The 13,458-nt window shown below is 41.8% G+C and overlaps 1 protein-coding gene across 2 annotated transcripts in view; it reads left to right on the forward strand.

The window, feature by feature from the left end:
* The first annotated feature begins 1,313 nt into the window (after window positions 1-1,313).
* Window positions 1,314-13,458, forward strand: part of Map2k4 (mitogen-activated protein kinase kinase 4) — a 91,693-nt gene continuing 79,548 nt past the window's right edge. Inside the window, exon 1 of one of the 2 annotated variants that reach the window (XM_051180377.1) lies at window positions 1,314-1,497. In XM_051180377.1, the coding sequence (XP_051036334.1) occupies window positions 1,386-1,497 (112 nt within the window). In that variant the 5' untranslated portion in view covers window positions 1,314-1,385. The remainder of the gene's footprint in view (window positions 1,498-13,458) is intronic. The other variant, XM_051180378.1, reaches the window with a different exon arrangement.

Here is a 13,458-nt window from a genome sequence, read left to right on the forward strand (position 1 = left end):
CTTGGCTACTTATTTTTCTCATTCATGTTTATTTAATTATATTAGGCCAATGTTTTCCATAGATAAATTAAAATCCTTTTGAACAACTTACACACCCTCTAAGGCAATATTGGAAACTATGATATATACATCTTTCACTACTTATCCAAGCTGTGGTAATGCCTTTAAGAGATTGGTATAGCTACATATACATTAAGTTCTTACTAAAGAACTATGTACCTGGTAGAAGGGGGTAGGGGGTGGTTTACAAACGCACTTTTCATAAGACTGTGAGTATATTGATTATTCACACCACAGAGTAGGAGTGGTGCTTATGGAAATTTAAGAGGAAATTTAAAACCCTTCAAACTATTTCTTGGCATCACTCCAGACCCCAAAGAACTGAAACTGAGAACGGCGATGACGCTAACACACCACAGCACACGGCACAGTGATGTTAAGGCTGCCTGAGAACTACTGGCAAGGCAAATGTCATGACACATTGTAGTTAGAGTCTGATAATGATAGGATATAATATTTGGGACACTGCTAGCAAATTATGGGGCCCTTGATGCCTTTTCCTTGTGTGTTGAAGTGTCCAAGCCAAAAGAAACACACAACTGTATTTGTGGTTTTGTACCCATCCATGTTTTCTAATATTGCAAGTTGTTTTGGAAGGGGTACCTCCTAAGTACTGGAATTAAAGGCATGCATCACCACGGTCAGTCTTATGATTTTTGAGTCTTATCCTGGAACTAAAAAATAACCTCTCTCAAAGAAAGCCCCCTTTTAACCTGCACTTGAGAAGGAGATATTTGAGAGTCACCACTGTTTCTCCTTTTGTTGTTTGCTGTTCTCTTCCCACACAGAATGAACAAATAATAAAATTAGACAAAATATTTAGCATGCATTCTGGGCTGAAAAGTCTGAACTGGAACTTTTCCGTTTTCTTTCAAAGCCCCCTGCTAGCTTCCAGCAGTGCAGAGAGCATTGGTCTGAGACCACAGCTACAACAGACTCTTTTGCAGAAGCTGGACAGGAAGCCTGACCTCTGAGATTTCTTCCAGAGCTACTATTCTGATTTTGGGTTCTGAGGTTCCAAGAAGGTAGTTCTAAAGCTTTGGAGTCATAGGCCTTCCCCTCCCCGCAAAGCGTACAAATATTTCTGATTCTTCAGATCACTTTGGGTCCCTGGAGGGTAGAGGACCACTGCATCCAGGATTGCAGGCCCTGTTGGTCCTCAGCACAACCTGAATTGCTTCTCTGGCGGGGGCGTGCGCGGGGGCGTGTCAGAGGCGTGTTCGGGGCGGGGCCAAGGCGGCGCACGCCGCGCCCTCAGCGGAGTGAGAGGCCGAGCTTACTGCATTGCAGCCGCCGCGGCGCCGCTCGGCTCCTGACTTCCAACAATGGCGGCTCCGACCCCGAGCGGCGGCGGCGGCGGCTCCGGGGGCGGTGGCGGCACCCCGGGTCCCATCGGTCCTTCCGCCCCCGGCCACCCGACGGTCAGCAGCATGCAGGGTAAGGACGGCGGGCGCGCCGAGACTACGGGGCCTCTTGCGAGGCGCTTGACTGAGCCGCGGCCTGTGAGCCGCCGCGTCCCCGGGGCTGTCTGAGGAAGCCGCCCGAGCTCCGCGTCCCGGGCCCGGCCTCACCCCGTCTCCCAGCTCCGGCTGGGAGCTCGCTGCGGCGGCTCCGGCGTCGCCGGCTCGGGCCCACCTGGCTGCCCCCGCCCGCCGCTCACCTGGAGCCCGCGGGCTTCGGGAAGGCGCGCGTCCGGGCCTCTAGCTCGCAGGTCGGCCGCGTCCCGGCCCTCGGCCCCGCCGCCCCCGCGCGCCGCAGTGGGGCCGGCTCAGGGCCATCTTGCGCCTCGCCGGGCGCCGCTGGGGCCGGGCCACTGCGCTGCCCCCCGATCCCCAAAACTTTGCAGGGTGTCTGCGTGGGAGGGGCGGGGGTTCGCGAGGCCCAATGCCACCTGTAAGGTGGGTAGACAGCCCTTGGTCCTGGAGAGGCGATTCGACCCAGGCTTGGAGATGTGCTTTCCTCTCGCATGCAGAAAAGAAAATCAGATAAAAATAAAAGACCGAGTAGGGTTGAAAGGGAGAGATTCAGGAAACCGAATGGCAGAGGTCAAAGTGATCGAGTCTGGGCATCTGAGACAGCTCTCCTGTAATGGCCTTTCCCCACTGGGAGGCCTTAGTAGCTCTGTGTGGGTTTTGACAGGGGGTGTTATGAAAATAACAGGCCTGGGCCCATTAGGGACCATTTCTTAAGTTTACTGGAGGGATTTTTTGGGTAGTAGTGCTATTTTTTGAAACAGACAAGCCCAGAAATCTCTTGATAACTTTAGCAAACGACTCGTTGAATTATTAGAGTCATTTGGATGTCCTTGGCATTCAGTATGACCATAGTTTCTCAGTAAAGGGCTTCTTGTGTCTAGTTAACAGATTATATGTTGAATATATTGTGTTATGATAGAATACCATGATTCAGGCAGCATAAATAACGATCTGCATTTGCATCCCTCCGAATAATAAAAATTTAGCATACATATGATAGATATATCAACAGGACCAGGACGAGCTCGGCATTCAGAAGATATATTCTGTGCAGTCCCTAATTAATTCAAATTGATCTAGTTATTGGATGCCTGCTGTGCTGCATATTACATTATTTAGAATACATGATTGATTTCTCGATCTCACACTTTTACTACCTGCTCAGATAATTTAGGATTATCTTCTCTTGTGCCTTTTCCACAATGGGTGACTTAAAGTTTTTTTAAAAAAATATTTTAAGGTTAGAGATGTAGCCTGATCTGAGTTCAATCCCTGGGACCTACATGGCAAGGAGAGGGCTGATTCCCTCAAGTTGTCCTCTTACCTCCACTTAAACACACAATAAATAACTCAGCAAAACAATGTATGTATTTCAAGCTCACCCCCCCAGGCTGATAGTTTGAAAAACTGTAATAATTTTTTTCTTCTTGTTCAGAAAATACTGAACAGATGCTTAAATCCAAAACAGTGCTGCTCATAGTGTGTAGACACCAGTGAACACAGCCATCTCACCTCTGATGGAGCATGTCCCCTTGAGAATGGAGAAGGGAAGACGTGTAGGTAAATAGTAGAGGTTGCTTAAGAAAAATGGAAGGCAACAAGCTGGGTTTTGTGATAGAAGATAACAGGGCAGTCTCCTTGATAGGGCAGACAGAGAAAGCCTGTTTGGAAAGGACAAAGATGGGGCCAAGGCAGAGAGAAAAGTGAATGGGAGGTTTCTGCAGTGAGGAAGAGCTCCTACAAATTCAAAGTCACATGGCCAGGAATTATTCTGGTGTTCTCTAGTCTCCTGTATCTCTGCCTTTTGATTTTTGGAACCCTTTTTAAAAGGGAGAAGGGCTCTAAACTGTCTTTGAATTATTGCTGAATTTTAAAAAGACTTTTTGTGTGTGTGTGTGTTTTGTGTGCATTTTTATATGAGCACCACATGCATGCCTGGTGCTGGAAAGGTCAGAAGAGGTCATTAGATTCCCTGGGACTGGCTTTACAAATGGCCGAGCTGCCCTGTGGGTGCTAGGAATCAAACCAGGCTCTTTTACAATAGCAACATGTTCTTAACCCCTAAGTTGTTACTTTTTTTTTTTTTTTAATCTTTTCTGAAAAATCTTTGATGAACGCAGGAACATGCTAGTTATATCTTGTGTTTTGAATCTGTTTTGATTGCTCAGAATAAAGAGATGTACTTGAAATGTTCAAGGTGTTGTGTAGCATATTCTGAATTAGAAAGCTTGAACTTAAGCAGCAAATTAGGTTTTTGTTGTTTTAGTTTTGAGCCAAACTTCCCATTCTTTACCAATAGATTTATTTTTATGCAGTTGCAGGACATAAGAATTATACTTCAGTAGTCATTGAAGTCATTGAACAGTCTCCTGTACTATACTTGACAAAGGACTTGGTACTGTTTCATTGTTTCATGGCTTGACATCTGTGATCAACTGTGGTCCAAAGTTGGAAACATTATTTCCTTTTTATTGTAATGTTTTAATGGCCAGAGCTCTGGAGTCTTGCCTTTGAATCTTATCCTCCCTCCACCCCACCAGTACCTAAGCTTTCTGTGAGTACATTACTTAGCCTTGCTAAGCCTCTGTTTCACAGTTGGAAAATAAGAATAATGCTTGTCCCCCGGGCACAAGGAGAATGCACACAAAGTATGGGACCTGGCATTCAGTAAGTTGTTGAAGTAAGCCATGAGTGTTGGCTATCAGCATTCTCAGCACACATCCTGTTATTTGCAATGATCTCTCCACTTTACACCATGGGTCCCTAGTCCCTTAAGACCAACTTGCACATTTCTTTTTTTGAGCTTTATCATCTGTGGGTTGGACAATTCTCCTAACCTGTTGATGTAACCGTTTTTTCACTATTAAGGGATCCTATTTTTAGATTCCAGAGAAGACACTGTTCTGCTTCAAACTCTAAATCCTGTTGTTTTCTGGATCTGAGAATCTCAAATGGTGATAATGTTGCTATTATGAGGTACTACTGTAGCTGTAAATAGGCTGTGGGTTGTGAGTAGCTGGAATGAGAATTGTAGTGATTTTGTTTCATCATTTGTTCAATTGGTTACATTTTCACAGAGAAGTTGTACTTCTGATCTGGCCATTTTTAGAGCATTCTTCCCACAGTCTCAGCTGATAGAGAATAGTAGCTGATTTTGTTATTACTCATACCTTTTGCGTTTTCATTCATTCTGACTCATTTTTTTTTCTTTTTAATTTCCTCATGCCCATATACAGAAGTACAAACATTTACAAGCTTACTATGCCTCCCTCACCTTTCCTCCCTTGATTGTTTGGTGACTAAAACTATCAAAATGTAGATCTGCTTACCCAGTAGTGTAAATAGTATTATAAAAATGTATTAGACATAAGGGTAAGCATTCTTTTGAGAAAGAAACAGATATTCAAATGAGCTACTATGAAATGGGCTTTTATTCTCAATAACTAGTTGAGATTTGGAAAAATTATTTCCTCAGTAGTTTAAGAATTTGAAAAATCATTTCCTTGACAATTTGTCATTACAGATGAATTTAACTGAAAGGTTTTTTGAATGGTACAGTACTATGTAATAGTGTAATTCTTTAGCTCAAGAAATTTTAGTGAACTTAAAAAAGTGCAACTGCTATCTTAATATTGAAGAGTCTTTCTAGTGGTGGCTTGTAAAAACATAGGTATTTAACTAAGCTAGTGGAAGGATACCAAGTGATCAATCTCAGGTGAGCTGGGCAGATGTCTAGGACCTAATGTTCTAAAAAGTCACCATGGGCATGTCAGAGAATAACAAATATTCTAGTGAATAAAGCTTGCCAGCTCAGAGTTGAACATCTTCAACAATGAAGACACAGCAGGTGATTTCTCCTGTGCTGGTGGTTTTATCTTTGCATGGATGAATATTTTTAAGAAATAGGACATCAGTGTTGAGACACGGTGGATTTGGACTAGGAAAAACCAATGCTTAGCATCTGCCATATACAGGCTCTGTACCCTTGAGAAATTACTAGGTTTTTCTATTTCCCATAATTTCTCATCTATTAAAACAGATGATACACAGTTTATAGACTGTTTTAAGAATCATGTTAAATTATTGCATGTGAAAAAATGCTTTAAATCATAAAATATGACTATGTAAAGATTATTAGAAATGATATTTACCTACTTTAGTTGCTAGTCACTTAATATGTAATGATTATAAAAGATCTTTTAAAAATACGTGATGTTAAATTTATTATAAAGGCTTAGGACATTGGGGAGATGGCTCAGTCTATAAAGTGCTTGTTGCATAAGAACAAGGCCCTGAGTTTGAACCCTCAGCACCCACGTCAAAAGCTGGACATGGCAGCATGCATCTACAATTCTAGCTAGCCATGGGGAGTTAAATACAGAAGGATTTCTGGAGCTTGCTGGCCAGGAGGCTCAGTGAGAGATGCTGCCTCAAAAAATAAGTTGGAAAGCAATTGAGTAAGACAGTGTATGTTGACATCTGGCTCCTACATGCACCCACACCTGAATGCACAAATGCAAACACACACACACAATAAATTAAAGTCGTAATATATATATATATATATATATATATATATATATATATATATATATATATCTTAAACTTGAGTAGTTAGGGAATACCACTTTAGAAATGTTTTTTTTTTTTTTCCAAAGTGGTTAGCATAGTTACAATTTATTATGTTTTTATTTATTTATCTGGATTTATGCTGGACTCAAATTTGTAATCTAAGGATTGAGACTACAGGTATGTACCAGCATGTCCAGTTTAGAATCCCATCAATTTTGAAAAACACTGAGCTATTTGTCAAGCACCTTACTGTACAAGTAGCTGTAGCATAATATACTCTGATTCTCTTAATGTGTTGATTTAGGCAGTTTTGCTCTATTTTCTCCTCAGATCTTAAGTATAGATATATAGCGTGTGATTAATGCCCATGTATTTAACCCTCAAGTGAGCATTTTATATGTACCAATTAAAGTAAAAGTATGATAACTTAATGCAGGAATATAAACTTTAAAATGTCATGAAGTGTGTCTATTAAGAGAAAGTGAAGATTTCACATCATTCCCAGCAATATTTAAATGTATATAACGTATATGAAAATCCTGCCTTTGATTTAGTGTGTGGTTTAAAGAACCGAATTCTGAGTTGGGAATGTAGCTGAGTTGGTGGAGTATTGCCTGACTTGCAAGAAACCCTGGATTCTAGCCTAAGCATCATATAAATTGAGTGTTGTGAATGCTGTGACCCAGTTCTGAGAGGTGGAGGCAGAAGGAGTAGAACCTCAGCATCATCCTCCATTACATAGTGGGTTCAAGGCCAGCCTGATTCGTGTGTGTGTGTGTGTGTGTGTGTGTGTGTGTGTGTGTGTGTGTATTTCATACACACAACAACAAACAGACAAGCAATAGATCCTGACTGCAGACAGTGAAGAGTTCCAAATCCTATAGTTGCCTATTTGTTCCAGGATACTGTTGCTTTGTTTGTACCTGCGGTGTGCACAGGTTGTGAGTACATATGCAGGTAGAGGACAGAAATCAATCTTAAAATAGCCATTCTTTTAAAAGATGGTCTCACTGGGATCTGAGGACCTTCAATTAGTCTAGACTGGCTAGCTAGTGAGCTCTAGGGAGCCCCTGAGTCTGTCATCACTGGTCTGGAGTTACAGGTATATGCCACTTTAATACCTGGCCTCTTATATGGATAAGCTTGAGACCTTGTGTTTGCAGTTACTTTTTGTGTTGCTGTGGTAAAGTGCCTGGCCAAAGCAACTCAAGGAAGGCAGGTTTATTTTGGCCCACAGTTCCAGGGTACAGTCTGCCTTGGCAAGGAAGTCATGGTGGCAGGAATTTGAAATTGATGGCCACATTGTGTCTATAGTCATGAAGAAGAGAACAGTGAATGCTTGTATCCAGTTCACATTCTCCTTTTTATATATGCTGTCCAGAATGCTAGCTCAGGAATGGTGCCCCCCTGACTCACATATACACAAAGATTCGGGCATCCCACTCCTTTTAACCTAATCACGATAATCTCATGTTGACAACTGAGATTAACCACGCATGGCAACACTTTACTATGCATTTCACTTCTGTTTAACATGACCTGATACGAATACAGTGCAAAGATAAGTTCTCCCCTAAAGCACGTGTTGAAATTCTCATATGTGCCTTTATATGAGAGCATACTTAATAAGATCCCCAAAGCTACAGAAAAGAAAAAAAAAATCTTGTAGAATACATACTTTCTCAATTTTGTCTCCTGTACCTTAGAGTGATGACATGGTGAAAGGAGTCCTAAGATGAGCTAGACTGGGAACACACAGTGAAGCAGCATCAGCTAATAGTTAACACTGCCCAAGGTGGGCTCTTCAAAGGACAAAACAGACCATGTGCTGCTTGATTCTTGAAGAACAGCACATTGTGCCCACCACTTGGGAAGAGAACAGAAGTGAATATTACATGAACCTTGTGCAGCTCTAATGTGTTTCATCTTACTCAAAATTGCCGGAAGTTGTTTAAAAGGATAAAAAAAGTGCTACCATATGTATTTGTATGTGTGTGTGTGTGTGTGTGTGTGTGTTGTGTGCAGGCACAGGGCGCATGTGGGGTCGAGGACACATATAAATGGCATGTTTATATTAGTGTGTGGCTTTGCCAAGAAGTGAGATTATTGTCTCCTGGTTTTATTTTATTTTTTGAGTATGGATATTTTGTCTGCATTTATGTATGTGTACCATGATTATGCTTGGTGCCTGAAAGGCAAGAAGAGGACATTGCACTTCCTGGGACTGGAGTTAACAGATGGTTGTTAGCCACCATGTGGGCCCTGGGAATTGAACCCAGTTCCTCCAGAAGAGCAGCCAGTGCTAGTAACTATGGCACCATCTCTCTAGCCTTTCTTCTGATTCTTTTGGCAGTTTCTCTGGGACCTGGGTTAGGTGCTTGTCAGGAAGTAGTAGTCACGTTAGGGGGTATCAGAGGCTTCAGGACACCAGATTGTGTCAGCAAGAGCTGTAGGTGAAGCATTTTGTTTGAAAAACATTGTCTGTTTTTTGCCTCTGTTGACACAGAAGACTGCTGTGATCTCAAAAGGTGTGCACATATTTCCTTACCAGCAAGCTAGTGATAATTTTTGCTGGGTGACTTCTGCTTCAGTTCTGATAGTTTGTTAGGAGATTAGAACTGATTGCACAGCTTAATCACCTCCCCCATATTTATATGCCAGTTGAAAGTCCAGAAATTGGCATTCTTGATCTAGTAAACAAGTTCACTAACTTTTTATAAAGAATATTACAAGGGATACAGAAGAGAGGATGCCTAGAGCAAAGTAAGAAGAGGGAGCTTGGAGCTTCAGCTCACTCTCCAGGAGACAGAGGGGGGGGAGGAGGGAGGGAGGGAGGGAGGGAGGGAGGGAGAGAGAGAGAGAGAGAGAGAGAGAGAGAGAGAGAGAGAGAGAGAGAGAGAGAGGACGAACCATGCCTAAGCTGTACAAGGAAGATAACTGCAGCCTACTCTACTTTTGGGGTGACAGGAATTATTTCAGGTTCTCAAGCATGCTGAGCAGATGATATTTCACATGGTGACATTCCCAGCAGCCACAGAAATTCAGTGCCAAGGCTGAGAAGTCAGAGAAGATTAGAGCTGTCACCAGGTGATGGTGGCACATACCTTTAATCTCAGCACTCAGGAGGCAGAGGTAGGCAGATCTCTGTTGAGTTTGAGGCCAGCCTGGTCTACAGAGCTTGTTCCAGGACAGGCTCCAAAGCTACATAGAGAAACACTGTCTCAAAAAAACAGACAAACAAAAAGATTAGAGCTGTTAAGATTCTTTGGGGGAAGAGAAGCCTGTTCTCATGGCCTGCTTGGCGAGGGAGTTACCAGCCAAAAATTGTAGGTGGAAACCAAAACATAGATGTCATAATACCAAGGTGGTAGGATGTTGGGTGTGGGGTTGGCTGTGAGTTCTTCCTTGTTACCCTCTTAGGTTCCTGGGAATCAAAAGAAGATGAATGGGCTTTGTATAGGGTAAGCTGCTCAGATGAGCACAGGGAAAGGCAGAGAAGGTGTTGTTGGTGTTGCTCACCCAAGGGAAGGAACAGGATAATTATTTCTGCAGTAATGAAAACCTGCTCTATTTTGGTTCTATACTGATCATCCCAGTCCATTCTGGGTCTTACTGAGTCTGATAGAAGAGAGGCCCTTACTTACTGTCATACAATTCTATGTTGTTCACCCTGGGAGCCATGCTACATTGAAACAATGTGGTATTCAGTTATGCACCCAGAATGTAGAGAGGGTGGCTGTTGGGCACAAGGAGAAAAAGAGTGGGCATATATGGACTACAAAATCCCGAGTTTAAAAAAAAAAAAAAAAAAAAAACATGGGAAGAATTTGATGACTGGTGTCTGAGTGATGTAGACAACCTGGAATTACTAAATTAGGGAAGCTCCCTTTTGATAATGATAAGAAATAAAAGGGAAACAAACCATCAGAAAAGTCTTGTAGAAGTTACTCTGAAGTAATAATGCAAATACAAAGTTAGGACAAGTTCAGATAACTAGGTTTTAGAGCTATATAGTGATGTGATGTGCTTAGCTGTGCTGTCAGGGATGTGCCAGGATTTTGAGGTGGAAGTTGGCCAACAACAATAATCTTAATGCTTGTGCTAGAAGGAAGGATTTGTACCTGGGCTGTGGCATGAGCCAGTAAAGAATCACTGATTTCTTTTTACATTAATGTGGCTTTGTGATGTATTTCAGCAGCTCTAAGCCCCTAAATGCTCAGATGAGGAGGATATGTACTGTGCTTTACAACCAAAGGAAGGAGAACAGAGGTAACTGCCTAACTCTACAAGGGCCAATATACAGTCGAAGCTAGGCTTAACCACAGCTTTCAACCCCAGAGGCCAGAGGTTCCTGTGGTTATTCTCCCTCCCTCCCTCCCTCCCTCTCTCTCTTTCTCTCTGTTAAATTTTTTTAAAACTTTTATGTTTTGTGGGTTTCACATCATGTGTTCCTATCCCACTTATCTCCTTGTTCCCTCACATCTGCCCTCTGCCCATGCAACCTCCCCTTCCCAAAACAAAACCAAATTTAGAAGAAAAGTCAAAAACCAAACAAAAAAAGAACCAAAACAAAAATAAAAACAAAAAGAGAAGAAGAATCTTGTGGAAGCTATAGTGTGGCCCCGTGAGTCACACAGTTCACCCTTTAGTCCATACAGCTTGTCTTCATTGATATGAGTCATTGGTCTGGTTCGAGGCCTCTGGTTTCTGCTACACCCCCATAATGGAGTCTCACTGGGACTCCTCTTATATGTCCTGTGTCATGGAGATCTTGCTGTTTTGAATTTTAACTTAATATATAAACAAGAAAACTAGAGCTGTTTCATGGAGGGCCTACAATGCTGGTGTGATACCCTTTAATTTGTTTACCTCTTGGGTAAACTTATTTACCTTTTGGTTTACTGCTTGGGTTCTGCTTTTATGTTATAGCACAACCAGGATTTTAAACTATATGGGCCATCTTCTATAGTAAATTACAGATTTCCAGTAATGGATCTCAGAATTGAGGGAGAATTTGAGAATGAGGAGAAAGCCTGCGGTGAGCCATAGCAAGAGGGAGAGGAAATCCTCTTAAAACTTTATTTCCATGTAGCCTTATTAGCAGTTGGTACTGTGAAGTCTGGATGCTGCCTCTTTAGTTAGGGGAAGCAGAGATTTACTTGTCTGGGACCAGGAAAATAGAAGGACTTCCCCTGGATGCAGTAGGGAGATTGAAGGGGAGGGTCATAAATTAAATCATGAAGAATAGATAAGGGTATGAAGAAAGGAGGAATCGCTTGCAGTGATGAGTTACTGTCAAAAATTCACCTGACAGCTTGCACTGGTGGGGTGGAAGACTTAATGTAGATGAATGGCAGGATGGAGTTTAGGAGATAGAGAAGCCTCAGATTGAACAAAGGTGTGCCTTGGTAGGAATGAACACTCTACAGAGGTGAAGGTATTGGGTCTCCTTATACTTTTACTTCAACTATCTGCACAAGCTCTTTGAGTATAATGGGTCTAGTGATCCACTGGGCACTAACTTCATGACTTGCACAAGTCTCTCATACAGACATACATGGGGCATAAAATGATTTAGCTAGAATAATTTTAAAAAATTTAATTGATGTTTTTGAAAAGTGATAGAATTACTAAAGAAATGGTGAAATACTGTGTTGTAATTAATTATCCTTTGCTTATCAGGGCCCCAAGTCTGCAGAGAGTGAGAAGTAATTCTTAGAACTGAACATTGAGGGTTCAGAATTCAGACACTTCGTTATTAATAATTAGGTAAAATGAGCAAGTTTATAACTATGCATTAAGACTTGAGACCTTCAGTTGAACAATTCTGGATTGATGGCAGAACTTAAAGTTTTAGGAATTTTTTTTTTTTTAAGTACTCAAACTAGGTTAGTTCTAATGTGTTACAGTAATATTTGGTGATAGTTCACCATTCTCAGCCAAATGTTCTTCCACTGAGCCACTCCTCAGCCCCCCTCCCCATCTAATCAGGTTTTATTGTGTATTTCTGCATGTGAAACCTTGTACTCAGTTTTGACTCCTACATTAACATACACCTTTCAAGTTTACTTATATTTTGTTTTGTTGGGGGACAGGGACTCACTATGTAGCTGTGACTGGCCTGGAATTTGCTATGCAGATCAGGTTGGCCTCTAACTCAGTGATCTGCCTGCTTTTGTCTCTGCCTTCCCAGTGCTAGGATTAAAGACTTGTGCAACTATGTTTCTTGTGCCACCATTCACATTGCTGTTTGTCCACAGGCTCTCTCCCTACCTCTATCCCCCTTTCCCTCCTCTAATAGCCATTAGCTTTGAAGAGAAAGTTAACTGTTGTCCTAATTAATTGCTACTTTGTTTTCTAGTTTCTCCCTGCTGTGATGATACCCTGACCACACTTGCTTTTGAACTAAGAGTCTCAGGGTTCTCTTTCAGTGCTGCTTCCAGAAGCCCTTTCCTCCTTACTTGTACTCTTCTCATTTTGTCTGCTAGGAGGCTGGCTGGCTTTTGGATGCTTCAGTCTGAAGAGCATGGATTTCTAGTTTCCTTCCTGTATTCTGCTCTGCTGTATAGTTGATAGTACAGCATGTAGAGTTGCTGTCTAGGCTTCCCAGGACTTTGTTCCCTTGATGTTTCCATTTCTGTCTCTTTTTTAATTCATTTGGGGTATTAAAGGGTCAGCAGTGGGTTATTTAGTTGTGTGTGAAATTAACTGCATAAGCATGTCCCAGCTTTTACTCATTGTAAATGTTATTTGTATCTTCTTAAGTCTTATTTTGGCAACTGAATAAACATCTTTTAGATAATGCTCTTATTTATTTTTTATTTTTTTAAAAAAAACCTGTTTTGATTTAATTTGTATAAACAATTTGCCCCTCTCCCCAAAGCACTAGTATGTACAAGTTTAGGCAGATTTCTAAGAAAACCAACCACATAACTGACTCAGTAAACTGGGGGTAAAAGAATGTTTTGCAGAGGCATTGAGCTTCATTTTGATTTTTGAGACAGGGTCTTGCTATGTGGCTTTAGCTGGCTTCAAACTTGTATCCCCCACTTTTTCCTGAGTGCTGAGACTGCAGCTGCTTCACTGTGTAAATGTCTTACTATACCAGGCCATTTGACAGATAATGATGTGTGGATATGGTACATACACAGGGTATACAGACCTTAGGAGACCTAGAGATGGGTTATTAGGAAAGGTCATAGGTCTATAACTTCTAAAATCCCATTCTGCTAAAGAATTCCCAAGAACACTTTTTTTTTGGTGGGGGGAGGGTGTCCTGTATAGGTCTGGTTGGCCTCAGACTAGAAGCAATACCTTATGAGTGCTAAAATTACAAAGCATGCCTTTACAC

This window comes from Phodopus roborovskii, unplaced genomic scaffold (genome assembly GCF_943737965.1).
Source record: "Phodopus roborovskii unplaced genomic scaffold, PHOROB, whole genome shotgun sequence".
Taxonomy (NCBI): domain Eukaryota; kingdom Metazoa; phylum Chordata; class Mammalia; order Rodentia; family Cricetidae; genus Phodopus; species Phodopus roborovskii.